At 48.3% G+C, this 20,011-nt stretch overlaps 1 protein-coding gene and 1 non-coding gene across 2 annotated transcripts; both read right to left on the bottom strand.

Annotated features, from left to right (window-relative positions):
* Positions 1-3,465: 3,465 nt before the first annotated feature.
* LOC143986771 (uncharacterized) lies at positions 3,466-4,800 on the bottom strand. The gene is made up of 2 exons (XM_077485176.1): positions 3,977-4,800; positions 3,466-3,776 (listed from the first exon to the last, which is right to left on the bottom strand). The coding sequence occupies exons 1-2, from the start codon at positions 4,746-4,748 to the stop codon at positions 3,466-3,468; spliced, it is 1,083 nt and encodes a 360-aa protein (XP_077341302.1). The 5' UTR covers positions 4,749-4,800.
* Positions 4,801-11,461: 6,661 nt separating this feature from the next.
* On the bottom strand, positions 11,462-11,645 carry LOC143990507 (U2 spliceosomal RNA). Its single transcript, XR_013277371.1, has one exon. It is a non-coding gene; the product is annotated as a U2 spliceosomal RNA (small nuclear RNA).
* Between the last annotated feature and the right edge of the window lie 8,366 nt (positions 11,646-20,011).

Consider the following 20,011-nt stretch of genomic DNA (forward strand, 5'->3'; position numbering starts at 1 on the left):
GCCAAAAAGGGTACATAGTGGTGGGGGGGGGAGGGGAAATCTTCAGACCTCCTCTTCCTCCTTGTTGTCCATCAGGTGATAGTCTCTGAGCAGACTGTGAGTCAGTCTGCGGCAGTCCTGGATTGACATCCTCTCCCTCTGGTGGATGAGGCGCTTTCTGGCGCACCAAACAGCGTCCTTAAAACAACACAGCACCCGCCAGGCACTATCAATGTCCTCTTGTGAGTGAGTCCCACAAAAGAGTCCGTTTAACACACCAAAGTGTGTTATAGCAGTCTGTGGAACAAAGTCTTTGAGATCAGGTTCCAGAGCCCTCAACAGGCCCTGTGCAAAGGGACACTCCCAGAAAACATGCAGAGCAGTTTCCTCCTGGATGATGCAAAAGGGGCAGTGTCTGTATCTGCACAGGTTTCTGGCATGCATGAATGTCCTGAGTGGCAACCCCCCTTGGATTGCCATCCATGCCAGATCTTTGTGCCTGTTGGTAAGTCTCTTTGAAGAAACATTCCTCCAGACCACTTTACAAGTGGCTGAAGGGAGGCCTGGAACAGTCTCAACAATGTCCGATGCTCTGATCAACTTGTGGATAGTTTTTGGCTTCCACAAGTCGGGCTTCACTCCATGTAGCCCCTGCTCCTTAATAAACTTGAAAGTATCCAAGTAATACCAAGGAGTGTCCCAGTTGTAGGGGATGGAGCTGTCCCATTTGTCCCATCCAAGGGACCTCCAGAGAGGCAGGAGGAAAAAACGGGACATGGAGTTACCGCCAGAGTCTACAGTTCTGTCCACCAAAGTTCTGCGGATGCAGTTACAGGCAAAGAAGACCCTCAGTAGAGTGGCGATGTCGGGCACGCCCTTACCGCCCTTGAGGGGTTCCTTGAACATAACAGCCCGCTTTACTCTGTCCATTTTGGAGCTCCAGATGAAGTGAAACACTGCCCTGGTGATGGCCTTGCAGGTGTTAACCCGGGGGGGCCAGGCCTGAGCTAGGTACTGCAACACAGGGAGAATCTCGCTGCGGAGTACCAGTGTTTTACCTTCGATGGTGAGTTCTCGGAGGCTCCAAAGTCCAAACTTCTGTCGCATCTTTGCCAGTCGTTCTTCCCAGGACTTCAGGGCTGCGCCCTCTGCTCCAAACCAGACCCCAAGGATTTTGATGAAGTCTGCTTTGACGCTGAAGGGCATAGGTGCAGAAGAAGGCAGGAACCACTTTCCGAAGAGCATGACTTCCGACTTCCCGCAGTTGACTTTTGCCCCTGAAGCTTGGCCGAAGTCCTCACACGTCTGGGCGAGTGTGTCGATGGAGTGCCGGTCGGCACAGAACACCGTCACATCATCCATGTAGAGCGAGCACTTGACCTCCCGTCTGTCTGGTCCTGGTGCGGTGATCCCTCTGATCTCTGGGTTCCGTCTGATGCTTCGGGCGAAGAGCTCTATACAACAGACAAAAAGCAGAGGTGAGAGAGGGCAGCCTTGTCTGACCCCAGACAACACTGGAAAGGGGTCAGTTTTCCAACCGTTCACCAACACCACACTACAAATTTCATTGTACATTACATTTACATATGAACAGAACATTTCCCCAAGACCAAACCTGCGCAGAGCGCTGCACATAAACTCATGGGAGACACGGTCAAAGGCCTTCTCCTGGTCAAGGCTGACCAGGGCCGCGTGCACACGGCGGCCATGAATGTACTGGACCGTGTCCCGGACAAGCGCGAGGCTGTCCGCAATCCTGCGACCAGGAATGCCACAAGTCTGATCCGGGTGGATGATCTGTCCGATGACAGATTTCAGCCTGTTGGCCAAAACCTTGGCGAGGATTTTGTAGTCCACGTTCAGAAGAGAGATCGGACGCCAGTTTTTCAGGTCCGACCTCTCCCCCTTGCGCTTATACAAAATCGTGATCATCCCCTCCCTTAGGGTCGGAGGCATTCTGCCCTCCACCACCATCTCCTCGTACAGCTCGAGCAGGGCCGGGCCTACGAGATCCCACAGCGTTACATAAAGTTCAACTGGGAGACCATCGCAGCCCGGGGTCCTGCCTTGCCTAAAGGATTTAGCGGCAGAGTGCAGCTCCTCCAACACCAAGGGGGCGTTGACGTCCGACGAACCTGCAGGATCAATTTGGTTAGAGATACCTGACAGGAACCTGTCGGCTGCCTGTGAATCTGTTGTTTTCGGGGAGTAGAGGTTGGTGTAGTAGTCGCTGACCACTTGCATCACAGCCTCCTTTCCCTTCTGGAGTGTTCCGGTCTCGTCACGCAGCTCAGACAAGGGTGTGTGTCCTGAGTGGAGTTTCCTGAAAAAGAAAGAATTACACTTCTCACCTTTCTCAAGGTTCTCCACCTTGGCACGGAAGACAATGTGCCTGGATTCTTCCTCAAAGTGCCCTTTCAGGCTCTTCTTGGTGTCCTCCAGGTCCTGCCTAACGTCCCAGCCACAGTGGTGAAGGTCCTGCAGGGACTGCAACTGACGTTGCAGTCTCCTGAGTTCCTTCTTCCTGGCACACACTTGCTGTCGTCCCCTTGCCTGAAAGAAGCTGCGTAGCTTGACCTTCACAAACTCCCACCAGTCACTTACCCTTCCGAAGAATCGCTTTTCCTCCTTCCAGGTGGCATAGGCCTCCCGGAGTTCCCCCATCAGTTCCTCATTTTCCAGCAGGGTGCTATTCAGCTTCCAGGAGCCTGGTCCGCGGGCAAAGCCCTCGCCCAGGTCACCCCGAAAGTGAATAGCCCTGTGGTCAGAGAAAAAGCAGGGGATCATGGAGAAATCGCGATGCTTGACTGCTCTTGAAGTGAGCACGAAGTCGATCCTGGAACGCACTGATCCATCGGGACGGCACCATGAGTAGTTCACGGTACCTCTCCCTATGGATCCCACGGCGTCCTGCAGGGAAGCCTCCGAGATCATCTCCTTGAGCAGCCTGGATGTAGCATCAAGTTTTGCGTACATGCTGGAGCTGCGCCCATCCTCCTCTATCGGACAGTTAAAATCACCGCCGATTACTACTGCCCTGGTGGTGACGAGTTGGGTCCGCAGGGTCTGGAAAAGTTCCAGCCGCTCATTCTTATCTGGGGGGGCGTACACGTTGATGAGCCTAATTGGCTCTCCCACCCACGAGCCGTCTATGACCAGAAGACGGCCACAGACCAGCTCATGGATGGAGTCGACCGCGAAGCGCCCACCCCTGACAAGAATGGCTACACCTGCAGACTTACAATCGCCACCCCCGGACCAGTAGGAGGGACCGAGGGTCCACTGGGAGGTCAGATGGGTGTACCTCCTCAGAGGAGGGAGTGCGCACTCCTGGAGCATGTAGACATCACTCTGCTGTGTGGCAAGAAATGTCAGTGCCGCTTGCCGCCTAGATGTATCCTTGATACTCCTCACATTAATGGAAAAGATTGAGATCTCTGCCATAATGAAAAAGGGGTATGAGGTCTAGTCGGTAAGGGACCGAACTTACCTCCCCGGAGGGGGGTCTTCTGCTGCCTCTTCTGCTTGTCCTGTGTTCTCGGACAGGCCGAGCTCCTGCAGGACAGCATCCATCATTTTCTGGGTGATGGGGACGTGGATGTCGGAGGGGAGGTCAGGCTCAGGGATGGCCATGACCTCCTCCTCCCCCTCCACGTCCTCATCCTCCTCCCCCGCTGACTCGAGGTCCTCCACTATTGGCTCTGGTCCCTCGCTTTCGCGCTGGTCGCCAGTGGGCCTTTTAGTGGAGGAAGCGGGTTCCTCTGCTGTTGGACTACTAGGCTTCCGTTTCCGGCTTCCTGAGAGTCCACTGGTGGGGGTGGAAGGGAGGGTGGGGAAGTCCTCCAGGGAGGACAGGTCCGGGGTGGGTGGGGGGAGGGTGGGGGGGTCGCCTCCAGCACAGAGGGGGTGGGTGGGGGTGTGCTGGAGGCAGGGGCTGGGGCAGGGGTCTGGGCTGGGGCCTGGACGGGGGTGGGGGTAGGGGTGGGGGTGGACTTACCAGTCTTCGTCCGTGGTTCTTTTTCTGGCTGCTTCTTCTTCCCGGTGCTGGAGGATGGTTTGCCCTGGATCAGGACGCCAGCATAGGACCGGGACCGCTGGGGGCAGTGTTTGAACACGTGCTCAGCCGCTCCGCAGAGGTTGCAGGCTTTGGACCTCGGACAATCCTTGGTCTCGTGGCCTGCAACCCTACAGAACCTGCAAGCAGGTTCTTTGCAGTCCTTCCCCATGTGTCCGGTGTTGCTACACCTGTTGCAGGTGAAGGGTATACCGGGGTAGAAAAGGATGCCTGCGGAGTTGCCCAGGGAGAAGCAGGGCTGCAGGTGCAGGACGTCCCCCGAAGGGTCCTTCCTGAACTTGCAGAGTACTGACCACTTACCTATCCAGAAGCCGTTGGCATCGAGGATTCGGACGGGGTCCTTCACCACGGTGCAGAACCTCTGGAGGTAAGTGGCAATATCCTTACCTGAGGTATGGGGGTTCCTCATAGCCACCGTTACCCACTTCTCGTCCCGTGTTATGGGGCAGTTCGCAGCGAACTTACGGAAGGTGGATTCAGGGCCACTCGCCTTGACCATATCCCAGTATCTTCTGCAGGCCTGGAAAGACACAAAAGTTATAAAAAATATACCTCTTGTGAAGGCCTGCACCGAAAGCGTTTCCGCTTTGCTGAACCCCTGCTCCAGGATCATCTTCTTGCCGAAGATCTCCGGGGTCATGTCGGGGACCCTTCCGTCCACCTCCTTCAGTTGCAGCACGACCGTCTGCTTCATCCAGGACTCCAAGGTAGGGAGCCCGTCTGCAGGGGGGGAAGGCTTGGCTGGTCCCGGCTGGCTGGTGCTGGTGCTGGCCGGGGTGGAGGTGGGGGTTGAGGCAGCAACATCCCCGGGGACCGTGGCGGAAGTGGCTGGAGCGGGGTTCTTCTTGCTTTTGCTGGTCTTTCTCTCGCTCTTCCCCATCGTCTCGGAGAGAGAGAAGTCGCTTCAGGTGTTCTTTCGGCGGCTTCCTTCTGGATTCCTCGACGTCTTCGCTCTGAAGCCTTTATAAAGGCTCTTGCATCTACTGCCCGAAGGTAGTAATGCGGAGGGGGGGAGGAGGGAAGACCGCAATCTCGTTCCTTGTGGGGGCTAAGCCTCTGGCCCAATAGCAGCAAGTAGGTGAAGCTGAATTTAATCAACGATCCTACAAGGCCGAGCAGAGGGTACCCCACAAGGACCTAATGGCTTGGATAGATACAAGTGGTTCTCAACGTCCTAGCTGTGAAGCAGAGACACCCCTAAGGGCTATAGTCGATTTTTTTTTTTTTTAGCCCATCAGTTCCATTGCACTCTCAAATCAAGCATCAACAAGAACCCATACGAGTTCTTTCCGCAGTCCTCCGTGCTTAACACATCATCTAGGCAAGATCTTCTCTTTCAAAGAGTTCCAAACAGAAAACAAACAGCAAACTATATCTTTAAAAACAAATTAAAAACAACAAACCAATCCTCCCCTACATACCCCCACCTCTCCACTCCTCCCACCTCCAAAAGGCATTCGCTTCTTCCACACCCATCCGCCGTCTATCCACCAACAGCACCAAGTATAACTTAGCCATACACAGGTTTACACAGTCCTCCTCACTCACCACACGCTTGCCCCTCACCTCCCAACACCTTACCTCCCACATCACCTCTTTAAATATGGCCATAAAAACCCATAATCTTCTTTTCTTGTCTCTATCCCCTTTCACCAAACCAAAAAACCAGGAATAGACATCACCTCCCACCACATCCAAAATCCGACCTACAAAGGGAGTTAACAACTTCTGAACCCTTTTCACAAAAACACACCCAAAAAGCGCGTGCTCTGACGTTTCCAACCCACCACACTCCGACCTGGAACACCTATCAGTCCTGGCCAAATCACGGGATTTCAAAAAGGCTTTAGTTAGTAAACACTCCTGAAAAGCCATCCACATCACTTCTTTTTGGCGGTTCGAGGGCCCTATACATGCGAAATTTTCCCAACACTTCTCTGTCAATTTCGGTCCTAACCCCCTTATGTTTGCCACCACCTCATCTTTTCGAAGCCATTTAATCAGGGAAACCTTTCCCACCGCTCCAACCCCTAACTTCTTTAAGTCATGCGTCCTAAAAAACTGTTAGAGCCTACCATAGAACGAAGGTGCCACCAAGGCCATAGGCCGCTGTAAATCCCTTTCACACCATCCCCATCTTGTCAAGGACCAGCCAGCCAGATAACGCATAAGGCATGCTGCCTTACCTCCCCCAGAAAAAACCTTAAAGTGGCCCAACCAAAAATGCATCCCCAAAAAGGAAGCCACATCAGGGAAGCCACAGCCCCCAAGCTCAACTTTCTTCATGACCACCACCCGGGCCACTCGTTCCATCTTGGCTCCCCAGAAAAACAGAAACAAAACTCTGGTCATCTTTTGAACCCACCTAACATTCGGGGGAAAAATCATAGAAAAATACAATAAAATAGGTAAAACTACTGCCTTCACTACCAAAACTTTCCCGTAGACTGATAGTTTCCTCAGCCTCCAGAATTCTAACTTTTTTGAAACACGCTCCATAGCCCTCTCCGCATTAGCATTGTTCAACAGGTTTCTTTCAAAATGGGTTCCCAAAATGTCAATGGACTCGGAGACCTTAACTTTGATATTCTCCAGTACCAGAGAGCCACTTACAACACACGCATGGCTTTTGTCCCAGTTAACATTCAGGCCTGATCTACTTCCAAAAATGCTTAACAATAATTCTGCCCTCCTCACTTCTCCCTCAGAGGAACAGACCACGGTAACGTCATCCATGTAACAGACGGATTTGGCCACATTACCGCCGCTACCGGGAACAAAAATGCCTCTCAATCTCTTGTCCTTTTGTAAATGACACAACAAAGGCTCAATTGCACAGATAAACATTAAGGGAGATAAAGGGCACCCCTGTCTCACCCCTGACTTAACGTCAAAAAAGTCAGACAAACATCCATTGATCAAAACCTGGCTCCGCAGTCCATAGTACATCCCTTTCAGCGTCCTCAATAATGCACAGGGGAAACCCATTCTCTCCAATACGCAAAATAAAAAAGAATGAGAGACCCTATCATAGGCCTTCTCCAAATCGAAACCCACCAAGGCTAAAGGCAGATTATTTAATTGGGCGTAACATGTCAAATCACGTAATAGCACCAAAATATCCATCAACCTCCGCCCCGGCACAGCACAAACTTGTCCTTCACCAACCAAAGCTCCCGCCACCAACCCCAATCGATTTGCCAAAAGCTTTGCCATCAACTTGTAATCGACATTTAAAAGAGTAATAGGCCTCCAATTTTTAACTTCCCTCCTCTCCCCCTTTTTAAAAATCAAAGTGATTACACCTTCCTTCATAGAGCTGGAAGTGCAACCGGACTCTATGCATAACTTTAAAATCTCCAACAAGTGGGTCTTCAGGATTGGCCAGAATTTAATATACCATTCAACAGGCAATCCATCCTTACCCGGGGTTTTATTCCGAGCCATACTTCTCAGAGCCTCCTCAACCTCCAACTCAGTCACCCTCCTAACCAAACCTTCTGCTTCCAATCCATCAAGATTATTATTTACCACTTGACAATAATCCATCATTTCCTCCTTCTCCACCATCACATGGGCACTATACAATTTCTCATAAAAAGTTCTTACTTCCTGTACCACCCCTCCACCTTCCACCTCCACTCCTTCAACCAATACAGAACTCATCACACTTTTAGAAGAACAGGCCTTCTTAAAAAAGAAGCGAGTGCACTGCTCCCCTTCTTCCATATCCTTTACTTTAGCACGAAACATTATGCTTTTCCCCTTCTCCCTCAACCTCCGACTTCGCTCCAATTTAATTTCTTCTAATTCTTCCGTTACCTCCACACCTGCTTTCACACATTTATACAAAAAGTGTAATTTTTTAATCAATAACTCATCTTTCCTCCTTTCAGCACTCGCCTTCTGCCCACACACCCTCCTGAAAAAAAAGGCTACCCGCCCCTTTGCCCAATCCCACCATTGCAAGATATCCGGAAAGTCCTTCTTGCAGGATACCAAGGTTTCAAAAAAAACACAAAATTCTTCATAAACCCCTTCTTCTTCAAGGATTGAGCAGTTCAGTTTCCAAAAGCCTTTCCCAAATTTTACTTTCGTATCCAAATCCACTTTACATGAAATTAGCACATGATCGGAAAAAAGAACAGGTTCAGTGGCATAACTTAAAATATCCAAAAATTCTGAAATAAAGCAAAAATCTATTCTAGAGGACACTGAGCCTTTATCTGAAAAAAAGGTATGCATGGGCCTATTCCCCTCCACCTCCACCGCGACATCTTTCAATCGAAAGTCCCCCACCAACTCATTCAACAATCTTGAAGTCACGTCCATCCCACTCACATTTTCAGAGCCATGCCTATCACCACTATCTCGAATGCAGTTAAAATCACCCACAACCACCACCGGGACTCTACCAGGCATATACATTCTAACATCATCCAGAAAAACCTTACGTTCCCTTTTTTCAGCAGGCGCATAACAATTTAAAATCCTTAACTGTTTACCCCCAAACTCCACCACCACCTCCAAACACCTCCCCGGCACCACAATCTCATACGAGGAGATACTTATATTAGGATTCAAAAATAAGATACCGACTCCCTCCGCCCTGGACGCACAACAAGGGGCCCACACAGCCACACCTTTCTCCCACTCTACCAAACCAAAAGGATCATCAATACCACATTCTTGCAGACAAATCACATCCGCCTGAACATGCTTCAAAAAATCAAAAACTGCGGACCTCCTACAAACTGACTTCATCCCTCTCACATTGATGGAACAAATGGTCAAAGCCATAAGAAAAAACAAAAATTTAGCAGCCATCATAAAATTTTTAAAGGTCATCATCTTCCTCTTCCCCTTTATCATCCTTAGCCAGGAACTTCCTCTGCCTTCTGACAACAGCCGGAGAACTGGCAGCCTCTTCACCAGAGGCTCCAGAAATAGCGATTTGCAGGGGGTCTTCCCCCGAACTGTCACTGTCCTCTCCTTCCGCTCGGGTACGTTTACCCGTGGGACCAGATTCTGCTCCGGAAGAGACCTCCATCTTTTGGCCACACTCTAAGCTGGCCTCCGTTGAAGTGTCCATACCTTCCTCATCACTAGACGAAAGCTCTCCCAAAACTGCAGCTGCGGAAAGCGGCTTCCGCTCCTCTGAAGGAACTTCAGTCCGATCCCCACTCTCAACATCCCGAGATGATCCTTCAACACCATCTTGACCTCGTTGAACATCCCCATCTACCACTTCCTCTTCACGGGGGGGGGGGGGGCCCCGAATCTCACTACCTTCTTCCTCCACTCCTTTCTCACCCTCTACAAGGACAGTTTTAGCAGCCTCCGGAACAGCAGCAGAGTCCGCTACCACGGTACTCCCACCTGCCTCCGGCACGCCACCGTCAACTCCCCCTGTTTCATTGGGCACAGGCACAGGAGCTGCATCTGCTGAGGGAACGACACCAGGAGCTGCCCATACATTGGCTCTCCGAGGTACCCCCTCATGTGCATCACTTGCAGGCTTCCGCGCCTCCTCCCCCCGGCTTCTCCTTCCATAATATAGATCTCTTGCCCTTAAATACTCTTTGCACTGTCTGGCCAAATGGCCAGGTTCCTTACAGATGTCACAGGTTTTCCCCATCGGACAGTCCTTGGCCTTGTGCCCAATCTGGCAACAAAACCTGCATTTTTCCATCATTTCACATTCATTTGAAAGGTGACCATACATCATACATTTCCGACAGTACTTCGGTTGTCCTTGATAATGCAAAAATCCTCTTTCACCCCCAATTGAAAACACTGCGGGAGGACGCTTCACACCTCCTACACAATCCTTATCCATCTTGAATCGGCCGAAAAAACGATATTTTCCCGTCCAAATCCCAAACCGATTCAAGACCTTTTCACCACCCTTCAATTCCTCACAGTAATTGGCCAAAAAGGCTCTTACTAAAGCAAAATCAGCAAACGGATTGTACATATGGATGATAATCATTTTTTCATCCTGCATAAACAAAGGCACCACATCGATCATCTTCATCAACTCTACATCCTTCTTCTCCTTTGAGGCTTCAAACAAATTCCAACAAACCTCGACAGAACCAAACGTAACATCATAAATTCCCTGCATGGGAAAGTCCTGTAGACACACGATATCTCTTACCTTCACATAAAAGGTGTCAATCAAAAGGTCCACCACGATCGTCCTCAACGAAACCTTCTCCTTGAATTCTGGCTTGACCAGGAAGCGGAGCGAATCTTTCATCCCACGATTCGCCATATCAGCCGAGACGCACACCCCTGGAAAGGGGGGTCGCTCCTCGTTGCCCGGGGACTAGGCCTAGGGCCAATAGCAGCAAGGGGGGGCCCTCCGAAAAGGGACGCTCCCCCCAAGGCCGACCTTCGGGTACCCCGGGCACCTCTCAACCAAGACTCACACAGCACAAGTACTGCACTTGATCTTAGCCAAAAGGCCGAGAAGCGATAACCCAATTATTCTCTTTTCCGAGCGAGCGGCGGCGGCGAGCCCGCAAGCCAGAGCTCACTGAGAGCTGCTGTTGCTGCCGATGGCCTGGACCCTTGTCTGCCCTTCCCCCGCGTCTAGACCGGGCGGAGACGCTGATTAGCAACTTTTCACACCTGGCCTGGCCAAGGCGTCTAATCCCCTGCTGATGACCTAGATAGCAATCCACAATTTTCTAACACCTGCCCAACACCTTTGCAAGCACCTGCTGACCCTGGCATTGACCAGCAGGAAGGCAGCAGCAACGAATTCACTCATCCAGTTGCTTCTCGTTGCTGCTCTACCAGGGAAAAGCATTTGCATGAGACCGCCTCCTGGGACACGTGGACGAAAGCCGAAAAGGCTGGGACCCACTAGAGGGAGACACAGGCTGCTGAATGAATACTCAGGCTGGGACTGCTTTCCAGCAAGCTGTTTTTACGAAGGGACAGGAATGGAGCAAAGTCAGGCCTATTGCAATGGCTGGGCTGGCTGGACATGGCTAGGAAAAAAAGGCCTCATCTTGGGCCTTGACTAGAGAGTTCTTTCATACTCGAGCTAGCTGCCTTGTCGAAATGTGTCTACTTGCTGACTTCCTAGGTTTGGCTTCTTGCAACTACTGCCACTTCACCTGCTTCTTCCTGAGCAAAAAAATATTGAGCGAGCAAGCAAGGAAGGAGGAAGGGAGAAAGAAAGGCCAAGAACTGACACGAAGCAAAAAACACCAGTACACACAGGGGTTAAACGCAAGTTTATTGCAAAAATGAACAACATACAGACAGACAGACAGCTTGTGATCAGCAAAAGTAACATTGCAAGTGAGTGAGCAAGCAAGCAAAAGGATGAGGAGAGAGGATGGAGGAGAATTTGCTGTTTGAATTCATTCTGTTTTTGGAAACTGCATAAGAGAGGGGTGCACCGGTCCTGGAGGTACTGCAATACCAGGTCGATGCGTGGAGTGGACAGAGCAAGCTCTTCTTCCATCTCCCTGTTCTAAAAATCCATTTAATATATGGTCCCCAGATAGGGGACGTATCAGATATTAAACTGATAAGAACAGATTTTTTTTTATTTTTTTTTTTTAAAGCCCATGGCGTGCAAACACACCCAAAAAACTTCCACCCGGTGCATAAAAAAAGTGCACACACATAAAGAGTGACACACTAAAAAGTGCAGACGGGTGCCTGATGTCCTCCAAAAGAAGGACCATACCCTGATCCCCCGGGGCGTTAGGCTCCAGACGGGGACTGAGGTACCAGACTCAACGAGTGGGACCCGGACGAAACCGGAATCCCTCCTTTCCCCGGGAGGACTGCCGAAACAGAACCTCCTAGGTACTTGGTACTGTAGGGGGCTTCCCCGAAGGTAGGCCCCCCCTCATGGAGATTGGACCAAGCCAGAAGGCCTATGTCCGCTCTCCCACAAGACGTTCAGGATTGGTCCGAGGACCGACACCCTACTAATCAAACGTGAAGTGACACACAGTGACAGACACACAAAGATAAAATAAATAAAAAGTGGGGAAGGGATAGTGAAGAGGAGAGTGAAAAGTGACCATTGTGCAGTACAATGGCCGGCCCTCCGGCCAGGAATCAAAAATTCCTCTGGTCCTAGCCAAAAGGCCGGGCCCTAGAGGCAGGTGTAAAAAAAGCGTGTAATGGTGATGTGACCTAGGTGCCTAAATCAAAGTGCTGACGCACAGTGAAAGAAGGCACCCCTGGACTGCCACTCCAGGGGCACATCACCATGGGCTTTCCAACAAAAGCATCCCCGACAGCCCAGCCCAGACCACAACAGCCCCCACCCCTATCAGGAAGGCATGGAGATCAAGGAGCTTAGTGAGACCCTTTACCATCAGGTCCCACCCTCACTCCCGTCACTCCCACCTAATTACATCCAGGACGTACTGACCGTTCCCCCCTCCAGGCTAAAGGGGAACAAGCGTTCCAATCCCGAAAAACTGACTGGGGCTAAAGCTGCCACAATCCAAGCCGGTCTGCCAGGGTCCCCTCCCCTGGCGCCGACCAGTGGTTCTCTGCCCTCACCAGGTGCATCCTTCCAGATGGCTCAGACTCGACCATGCATCGGCCCCCAGTTTACTGTCGGGCGGCACGACGTGGCCCCTACCGAAACCATCCTTCGGGATGCAAATTACACCATCGGAGAGCGCCGCCCAAACCCTCTCAAATAGGGATGGACCAGCGCCTCCTTTGGCAACTGATAAGAACAGATTTTTTTTTATTCTTTTATTGAAAAATTGCATATAAAAACAAAGTCTTACATTTTCACAAAATTTTACAATATTCCACAAAATAAACATGTACAGTCGTGTATTTTCCAAAAAAATAAGAACAAGGTTCACATTCCTTTGTCTAAAGAGAAAAAAACCAGTATACATGGCAAAAAAAACTCTTAAAAAGTCTTTACATATAATTAGAACATCCATTTAAGTGATTAACATGTCAAAAAAACATATGGAGAAAAAACAAGAAAAACAATACATCATCTTTCCTTCTTTATTTTTTGAAGGAGACAAAAAAAACAGAGAAAAAAACACATTTCTGACCCTATCCATCTATACATAGAACAACTATTCTTTCCCTAGAAGAAGAAAAAAAACAAACACTTCTTTTGCAACTTTCGCCATCTAGTGGAAAAACACAAGAATGTTTAAAGCAAATATTTATCAACTCACAAAATGTATTGATATATCAGATACATTTTCCCAAATAGAAAACAGGAGTCAGATCTAGCTTTTAGAATACTGCCCATACTCTCCAGGACTTGAAGTGCCAAGTCCTTTCAGCCTCCTCAATACCCATTTTTATGCGGTCCATATAACCATATTCGAATAAACGTCCACGGACCATGGCCGTACATTCTTTAACCAGCAACCTTTCATTCTTAAATACCAGAATATTTCTTGCATCCCATAAACATTCTTTTACACAGTTAATTAAAATCCATAATACCCTTCCTTCCCTTTTCCCTAACTTCCATAACCCATACAAAACCATCTCATATGTAATTTCTTTAATACCAGTCATGCCTTCAATCATTTTTCCAAATCTTTTCCATACCTTCCTTGCAAAATGACATTCCCAAAATAAATGTACAATACTTTCTACCCTCTTGCATTTCTCTCTCGGACATTTTTCAGTATCAGACATACCTCTCTTTCTCTGAAACATTCTTACAGGCAAACATCCATGCACACCCATCCAGGCTAAATCTTTTTGTCTATTATCTAAAACATTCATACACACATTCTTCCACACTTTCTCACTCTCCACTACAGTCAGACCTCCTATTCCTTCCATCTCTTCCTTCTCATCCAGAATCTTACTCACCTTTTTGCTTTCATACCACAACTCTCTTTTTATTCCAACCAACCCAAACTTTTCTATACCTCTCTCAATACGTACATAGTACCACGGGGCTTTAAAACTTACAGGTTTTCTTAGATCCACCTCATACCACCCATGCTTCCACATCACATTCCCACCAGTATATCTTAACATACATCCAGCTAAATTATTTTTATTACAAATTTTCACACACATCCCAACATACTTAATAAACAAAAATCTTTCCACACATACCATACCTTTCCCACCATTCATCTTACTCTTCATCACCTTCTCTCTTTTCAGCTTCTCAGCTTTTGAAGACCAAAAAAATTGAAAAACAATTCTCACCACTCTCCTCATAATCCTGTCCTGTGCTGGAAAAACTTGGTATAAAAACAACAAAATAGGTAAAATGACAGACTTGACAATCAAAATCTTTCCCTCCATAGATAAAGTCCTTAGTGACCAAAAATTAATTTTATTCTGAATCCTACTTACTACCTCCTCCCAACTTTCTCTCCCATACAAATCACACTCAAACTTCACACCCAACACTCTCACACTCCCCCTACATACTTTCCAGACGCTCTGTACATTCACGCCCCATTCTCCAAAAAATTTACATTCACTCTTATCCATATTAATTTTGAAACCACTCCCCATACAAAAAATATCAATCAACAATCTCACTCTTCTTAAACTTGCCACATCTTTGCAAATTACAGTCACATCGTCCATATAACCTATTACTTTCAAGCTTCTTCCCCCACTTCCTGGCACCATTAGACCACGCACACTTTTTTCTTTCATCAACATTCTTAATAACGGTTCGATAACACATATAAAAAGCACGGGGGACAAAGGACACCCCTGCCTAACTCCTGATTTAACATCGACTTCATCCGTCAACCACCCATTAACTTGAATTTTACTTTTAATATCAGTATACAAACATTTCACCCAACCAATCATTCTTTCAGGTACACCCATTCTTTCCAAAACTTTAAACATAAAACCATGCGCTACACGATCATACGCTTTCTCGAAGTCAACTGTTAAAACAGCGGCTCTCTGCTTCCTCTCTTTACAATCCCACAACACATCTCTCAAACATACCAAGCTTTCAGAAATCAATCTACCGGGCACCGCACATACTTGTTCCTCACCGACCATCTTATCAATCACACCACGAAATCTATTTGCCAAAACCTTGGCAATCAGCTTATAATCTACGTTAAGAAGAGAAATCGGCCTCCAATTTTTTAGCTCTCTTTTTTCTCCTTTCTTATACAGTAGTACAATCAAACTTTCAGACATACACTTAGGTAAACTTCCTCTCTCCAACACAGCCACACATACCTCATGCACATACACACCAATCATCTCCCAAAAAGTTTTGTAATACTCAACAGGCAAACCATCCAAACCAGGTGTTTTACCCCCTTTCATTTCTTTCAACCCATTCTCCAATTCATTCAGATTAATATCCTCACACAATCCAATTCTATCCATTTTTTCCAACCCCACCTCTATTTGTTCTAACACATCCGCTTCCATTTTTATATCTCTATTTTTTTCCGAGAATAGATCATCATAAAATTTTTGAACCTCCTTACACACTCTAACATTCCCACTTACCTCACATCCACTTTCATCCAAAACACACAATAATTCACTCTTACCCCCAAAAACCTTTTTAAAGAAAAATTTTGTACATTTTTCATCATTTTCCTTTATAACAGCCCTGGCCTGAGCAAGAATAGCTTTACCTTTTGAAACAATAAAACTGTTCACTTTCTTCTTGGCTTCCACAATTTCATTACTCACATTTTCACCCCATTCTTTCATTTCTACTAAATATGTCAATCTTCTCTGCCACCATTCATACTCCTCTCGCTCTGCTTTCACTCTCTCACATCCTTTCCTTATAAAGAATCTTTTGGTTTCTTCTTTCACCCACTCCCACCATTCAATCACATTCTCAAAATCTAATTTTTTCCTCTTCCATCTCTCAAACATCTTCACATACTCCTCTCTTACTCTCACATCCTCTAACATTTCCACATTCATTTTCCAGACTCCCTTCCCATGTACTTCATCTGACTTCATACTTACGACACATTCAATACGGCCATGATCCGTGAAAGGTGCACGATAAACACCATAAGAGATAGGCTTAAGACTCCTGGGAAGAAAACAAAAATCAATACGTGAGCTGATGTTGCGACTTTCACAAAAATAGGTAAAACCTTTACCTTTTCCAACATCCTCCAAACCAAGATCTGTACATAATTCTTTCAGAATTTTTCCGGATTTATCCATCCCACCACCTCCACCACCCATACCATCCCCACCAACCCCACTCCCCCCATTCCCACTCCCACCAACCCCACTCCCACCAATCCCACTCCCACTCCCGCCAACCCCACCACCCCTTCCACCCCTCCTATCACCCCCCCCCAAAACACAATTGAAGTCCCCCAGGACAAAAAGAGGCTCTCTGCCGCCTAAAAAAAATTTCAATTTTTCAAAAAGCTCAATTCGCTCTTTTCTACTTGTAGAAGCATATATATTTACAACTTTAAAAACAAAACCACCAAAATCAACTTTAACCAAAAGTGCTCTTCCTCTTTCTATATGAATAGTATGTAAAATTTTAAACCTCCACCCTTTAAACAAAATCCCCACTCCCTCATTCTTCTTACTCCCCGCCGACCAGATCGCAGGTCCATGCGTCCATGCATCTTTAGGGGGTTCCTCCTGTAGGTTGCATTCCTGGATACATAGGATGTCGCTTTGTACCAGAGACAAGTATTTCAACACGGCCGCTCTCCTGGGTCCCGCACAAACACTTCTTACATTCAGAGAGGATACCTTTAAATGCATTTCAGGCTATAGGAGAAATAGAAGAAAAACACATCAAAGACATTATACCAAAAAAAAAATCAGGTGTTACTTTTGGCCAACTTCCCTCTAGCCTTGGGCGCCCTGGGTTTTTTTTTAACCTCACCCATGACCCCCCTTGGATCAACGCCCCGATACCCCATCACAGCCTGCATATTTTCTACCTGGCCAGCACTAGCGAAGGATTCCACCGACCTTCCGGAAGAGTCTGAATCTATGTCCGGAGGATCCGGACTAGGGCAATCCTCAATCACCTGTGAGGGCCCTACCTCCTCCAGACCTTCCTTCTTTCGCTTAAGGGTATCTCTGGACATATCCATTTCCACTGGACCCCCACCCTCTGCTGAGACAGAAACTGGATTAGATACCCCAACTGCTGGGATTCCCACCTCTGACACAGCTTCATCGGGATTCAGGGTCTCTGGAACCACCCCACTTTCAGGGACACTGGACTCCGTGGTAGTAGGACATTCAGAAGGGACTTCCCCTGCCATAGGATCCTTGGTCGCCACTGCAGCTGGTATTGCCGCTGGGACCTCCCCCATGGCAGGATCACTAGTTCCTGCAACAGTGGGCTTTACCCCACTCACAGCCTCTGCATAAGATGCAACTGGGGCCCCCATTGCAATACTTTCCTGAGCCCGTGGACACTGCCTAGCCAGGTGGGTTTCGCTAGAGCAGTAGTGACATTTTTTACCAACAGGACACTCTGTGGTCTTATGCCCAGGCTTATAACAATTTCTACACACTTGGCCTTCCTTACAATGCTCCCTTGTGTGCCCGAAGGTAAAGCAATTGCGACAGTACTGGGGCTGTCCAGGGTACCACAAAACTCCCCGGTTTCGACCTATGGAGAATGCTTGTGGGGGGTGGTCTTCCCCACAAACTGCGCCAGTTTTAAACTGGACAAAGTACTTTCGCATACCATTGAAAGTGCCAAGTATATTCTTTTGTTTGACCCCCGCAGATACAAAGGTACAGTATCTTTGGAGAAAGGCCTGAATCTCCTGATCCTCCACAAAGGGGTTGTACATTTGGACAGTCAGAGGAATTCGTTTCTTCGATTCCGCAGCCAAAAAATTGATGCCCAACAGGGATGGGTCATCTGACTTTTCGTATCTCCTCAAGAGACAGGTCTGCAAATGGATATTGTCAAAAAAGGTGACATCAAAAAAGCCGCTGGAGGGAAAAGACTGTACGCAAAAAATGCTTTCGTGAGACATCCCAAAGAGATCCATGATGATCTTCTTCTGTACGAAGTAAAGTCCACACTCGGCCCTCCGGGGCTCGGGTATGACCACACGAAGAGTGTTTGGCGCATCAGGGGGCACCGCTGCCATCCCTCCTACCTACCGAAACCCACCAAGCTTCCACCAACCCCGAAGGGAAGGCTTAGCAAGGCGATCACGACTCGTTAACTTTAGGTAGCGTCCCACCCAATAGCAGCAGGGGGTGTACCAATTAAGGAGACACCCCCAGGCCGAGTGGGACTGGTACCCTCAGAAACCTTATGGCTTAGACACTAGATCTTTGCCAAAAGGCCGAGAAGCGATAACCCAATTATTCTCTTTTCCGAGCGAGCGGCGGCCAGCCCGCAAGCCAGAGCTCACTGAGAGCTGCTGTTGCTGCCGATGGCCTGGACCCTTGCCTGCCCTTCCCCCACGTCTAGACCGGGCGGAGACGCTGATTAGCAACTTTTCACACCTGGCCTGGCCAAGGCGTCTAATCCCCTGCTGATGACCTAGATAGCAATCCACAATTTTCTAACACCTGCCCAACACCTTTGCAAGCACCTGCTGACCCTGGCATTGACCAGCAGGAAGGCAGCAGCAACAATTTCACTCATCCAGTTGCTTCTCGTTGCTGCTCTACCAGGGAAAAGCATTTGCATGAGACCGCCTCCTGGGACACGTGGACGAAAGCTGAAAAGGCTGGGACCCACTAGAGGGAGACACAGGCTGTCGAATGAATACTCAGGCTGGGACTGCTTTCCAGCAAGCTGTTTTTACGAAGGGACAGGAATGGAGCAAAGTCTGGCCTATTGCAATGGCTGGGCTGGCTGGACATGGCTAGGAAAAAAAAGGCCTCATCTTGGGCCTTGACTAGAAAGTTCTTTCATACTCGAGCTAGCTGCCTTGTCGAAATGTGTCTACTTGCTGACTTCCTAGGTTTGGCTTCTTGCAACTACTGCCACTTCACCTGCTTCTTCCTGAGCAAAAAAATATTGAGCGAGCAAGGAAGGAGGAAGGGAGAAAGAAAGGCCAAGAACTGACACGAAGCAAAAAACACCAGTACAGATCTGCGCAGACAGGCGCTCTTTATCTGTGGTTGGTATGACTTCAGAATCTACTTGCTCTTCCATCATTCCATCTTCAGGTTTTCCTTTCTCCGAGGGACAAGAGACGTTACCGCCAACATCCTTACCCAGCACGGTATCCGCAGTCCCAGGGGCATCACTACCACCCGCTACTTCACTCGCAGCTGTTGCGGCCGTGCTTTCTGCCCCTGCCACATCATCTGCGTGCTCCTTGGGTGCAGTTTCATCGGCCGGGTGCTCTGGAGGATCTCGAGGAGGGTCCTGCGTAGCAGTCCCCCCAGTATCCCCCTTCCCACCGTCTTGAGGCCTCTGCTGCCCGCCATCCCTCTTCTCTTTCCCCGGTGTCAGAACCGTTGCCAACCACTCCTTCCTTGCCGTTTGATATTTACTACATTGTTTAGCCATATGTCCAGGTTTTTTACAAATATCGCACACCCTCCCCTCCTTGCAATCACGGGCCACATGACCTCCGTTCCCACAAAAACGACATTTTAATTCCTGATCACAATCGTTGCTGACATGTCCATACCGCATACACTTTCTGCAATATCTAGGCTGTCCGGGGTAATGAAGGAAACCCCTCTCTCCTCCAATAGTGAACACAGCTGGTGGTCTCTTGACACCACCCACACTACTGATATCGTTCTTAAAAGTTCCGTAGAATCGATATTTCCCAGACCAGATGTGGAAAAGGTTAAAAACCTTCTCCCCCCCTCTCAAATTATCGCAATAGTTAGTAAGAAAGGCCCTAACCAGATTCACATCAGCAAAGGGGTTATATAGATGCACTGTTATTACCTTTTCCTCTTTCATGAATAAAGGTTGCACTGTAAACTTCCTTCCAATTTCACTGTCTTCCACTGTTTTAAATTTTTCGAACACATTCC

This window comes from Lithobates pipiens, unplaced genomic scaffold, assembly GCF_037356315.1.
Source record: "Lithobates pipiens isolate NorthernLeopardFrog02 unplaced genomic scaffold, aLitPip1_a1.2 Scaffold_18, whole genome shotgun sequence".
In the NCBI taxonomy this organism is placed as follows: domain Eukaryota; kingdom Metazoa; phylum Chordata; class Amphibia; order Anura; family Ranidae; genus Lithobates; species Lithobates pipiens.

Coding starts and splice junctions, on each gene's coding strand:
- LOC143986771 (XM_077485176.1), bottom strand. CDS start 4,748: ATGAAGCAGACGGTCGTGCTGCAACTGAAGGAGGTGGACGGAAGGGTC. Junction 3,777..3,976: donor AGAACCACGGACGAAGACTG/GTAAGTCCACCC, acceptor GTGGACTCTCAG/GAAGCCGGAAACGGAAGCCT.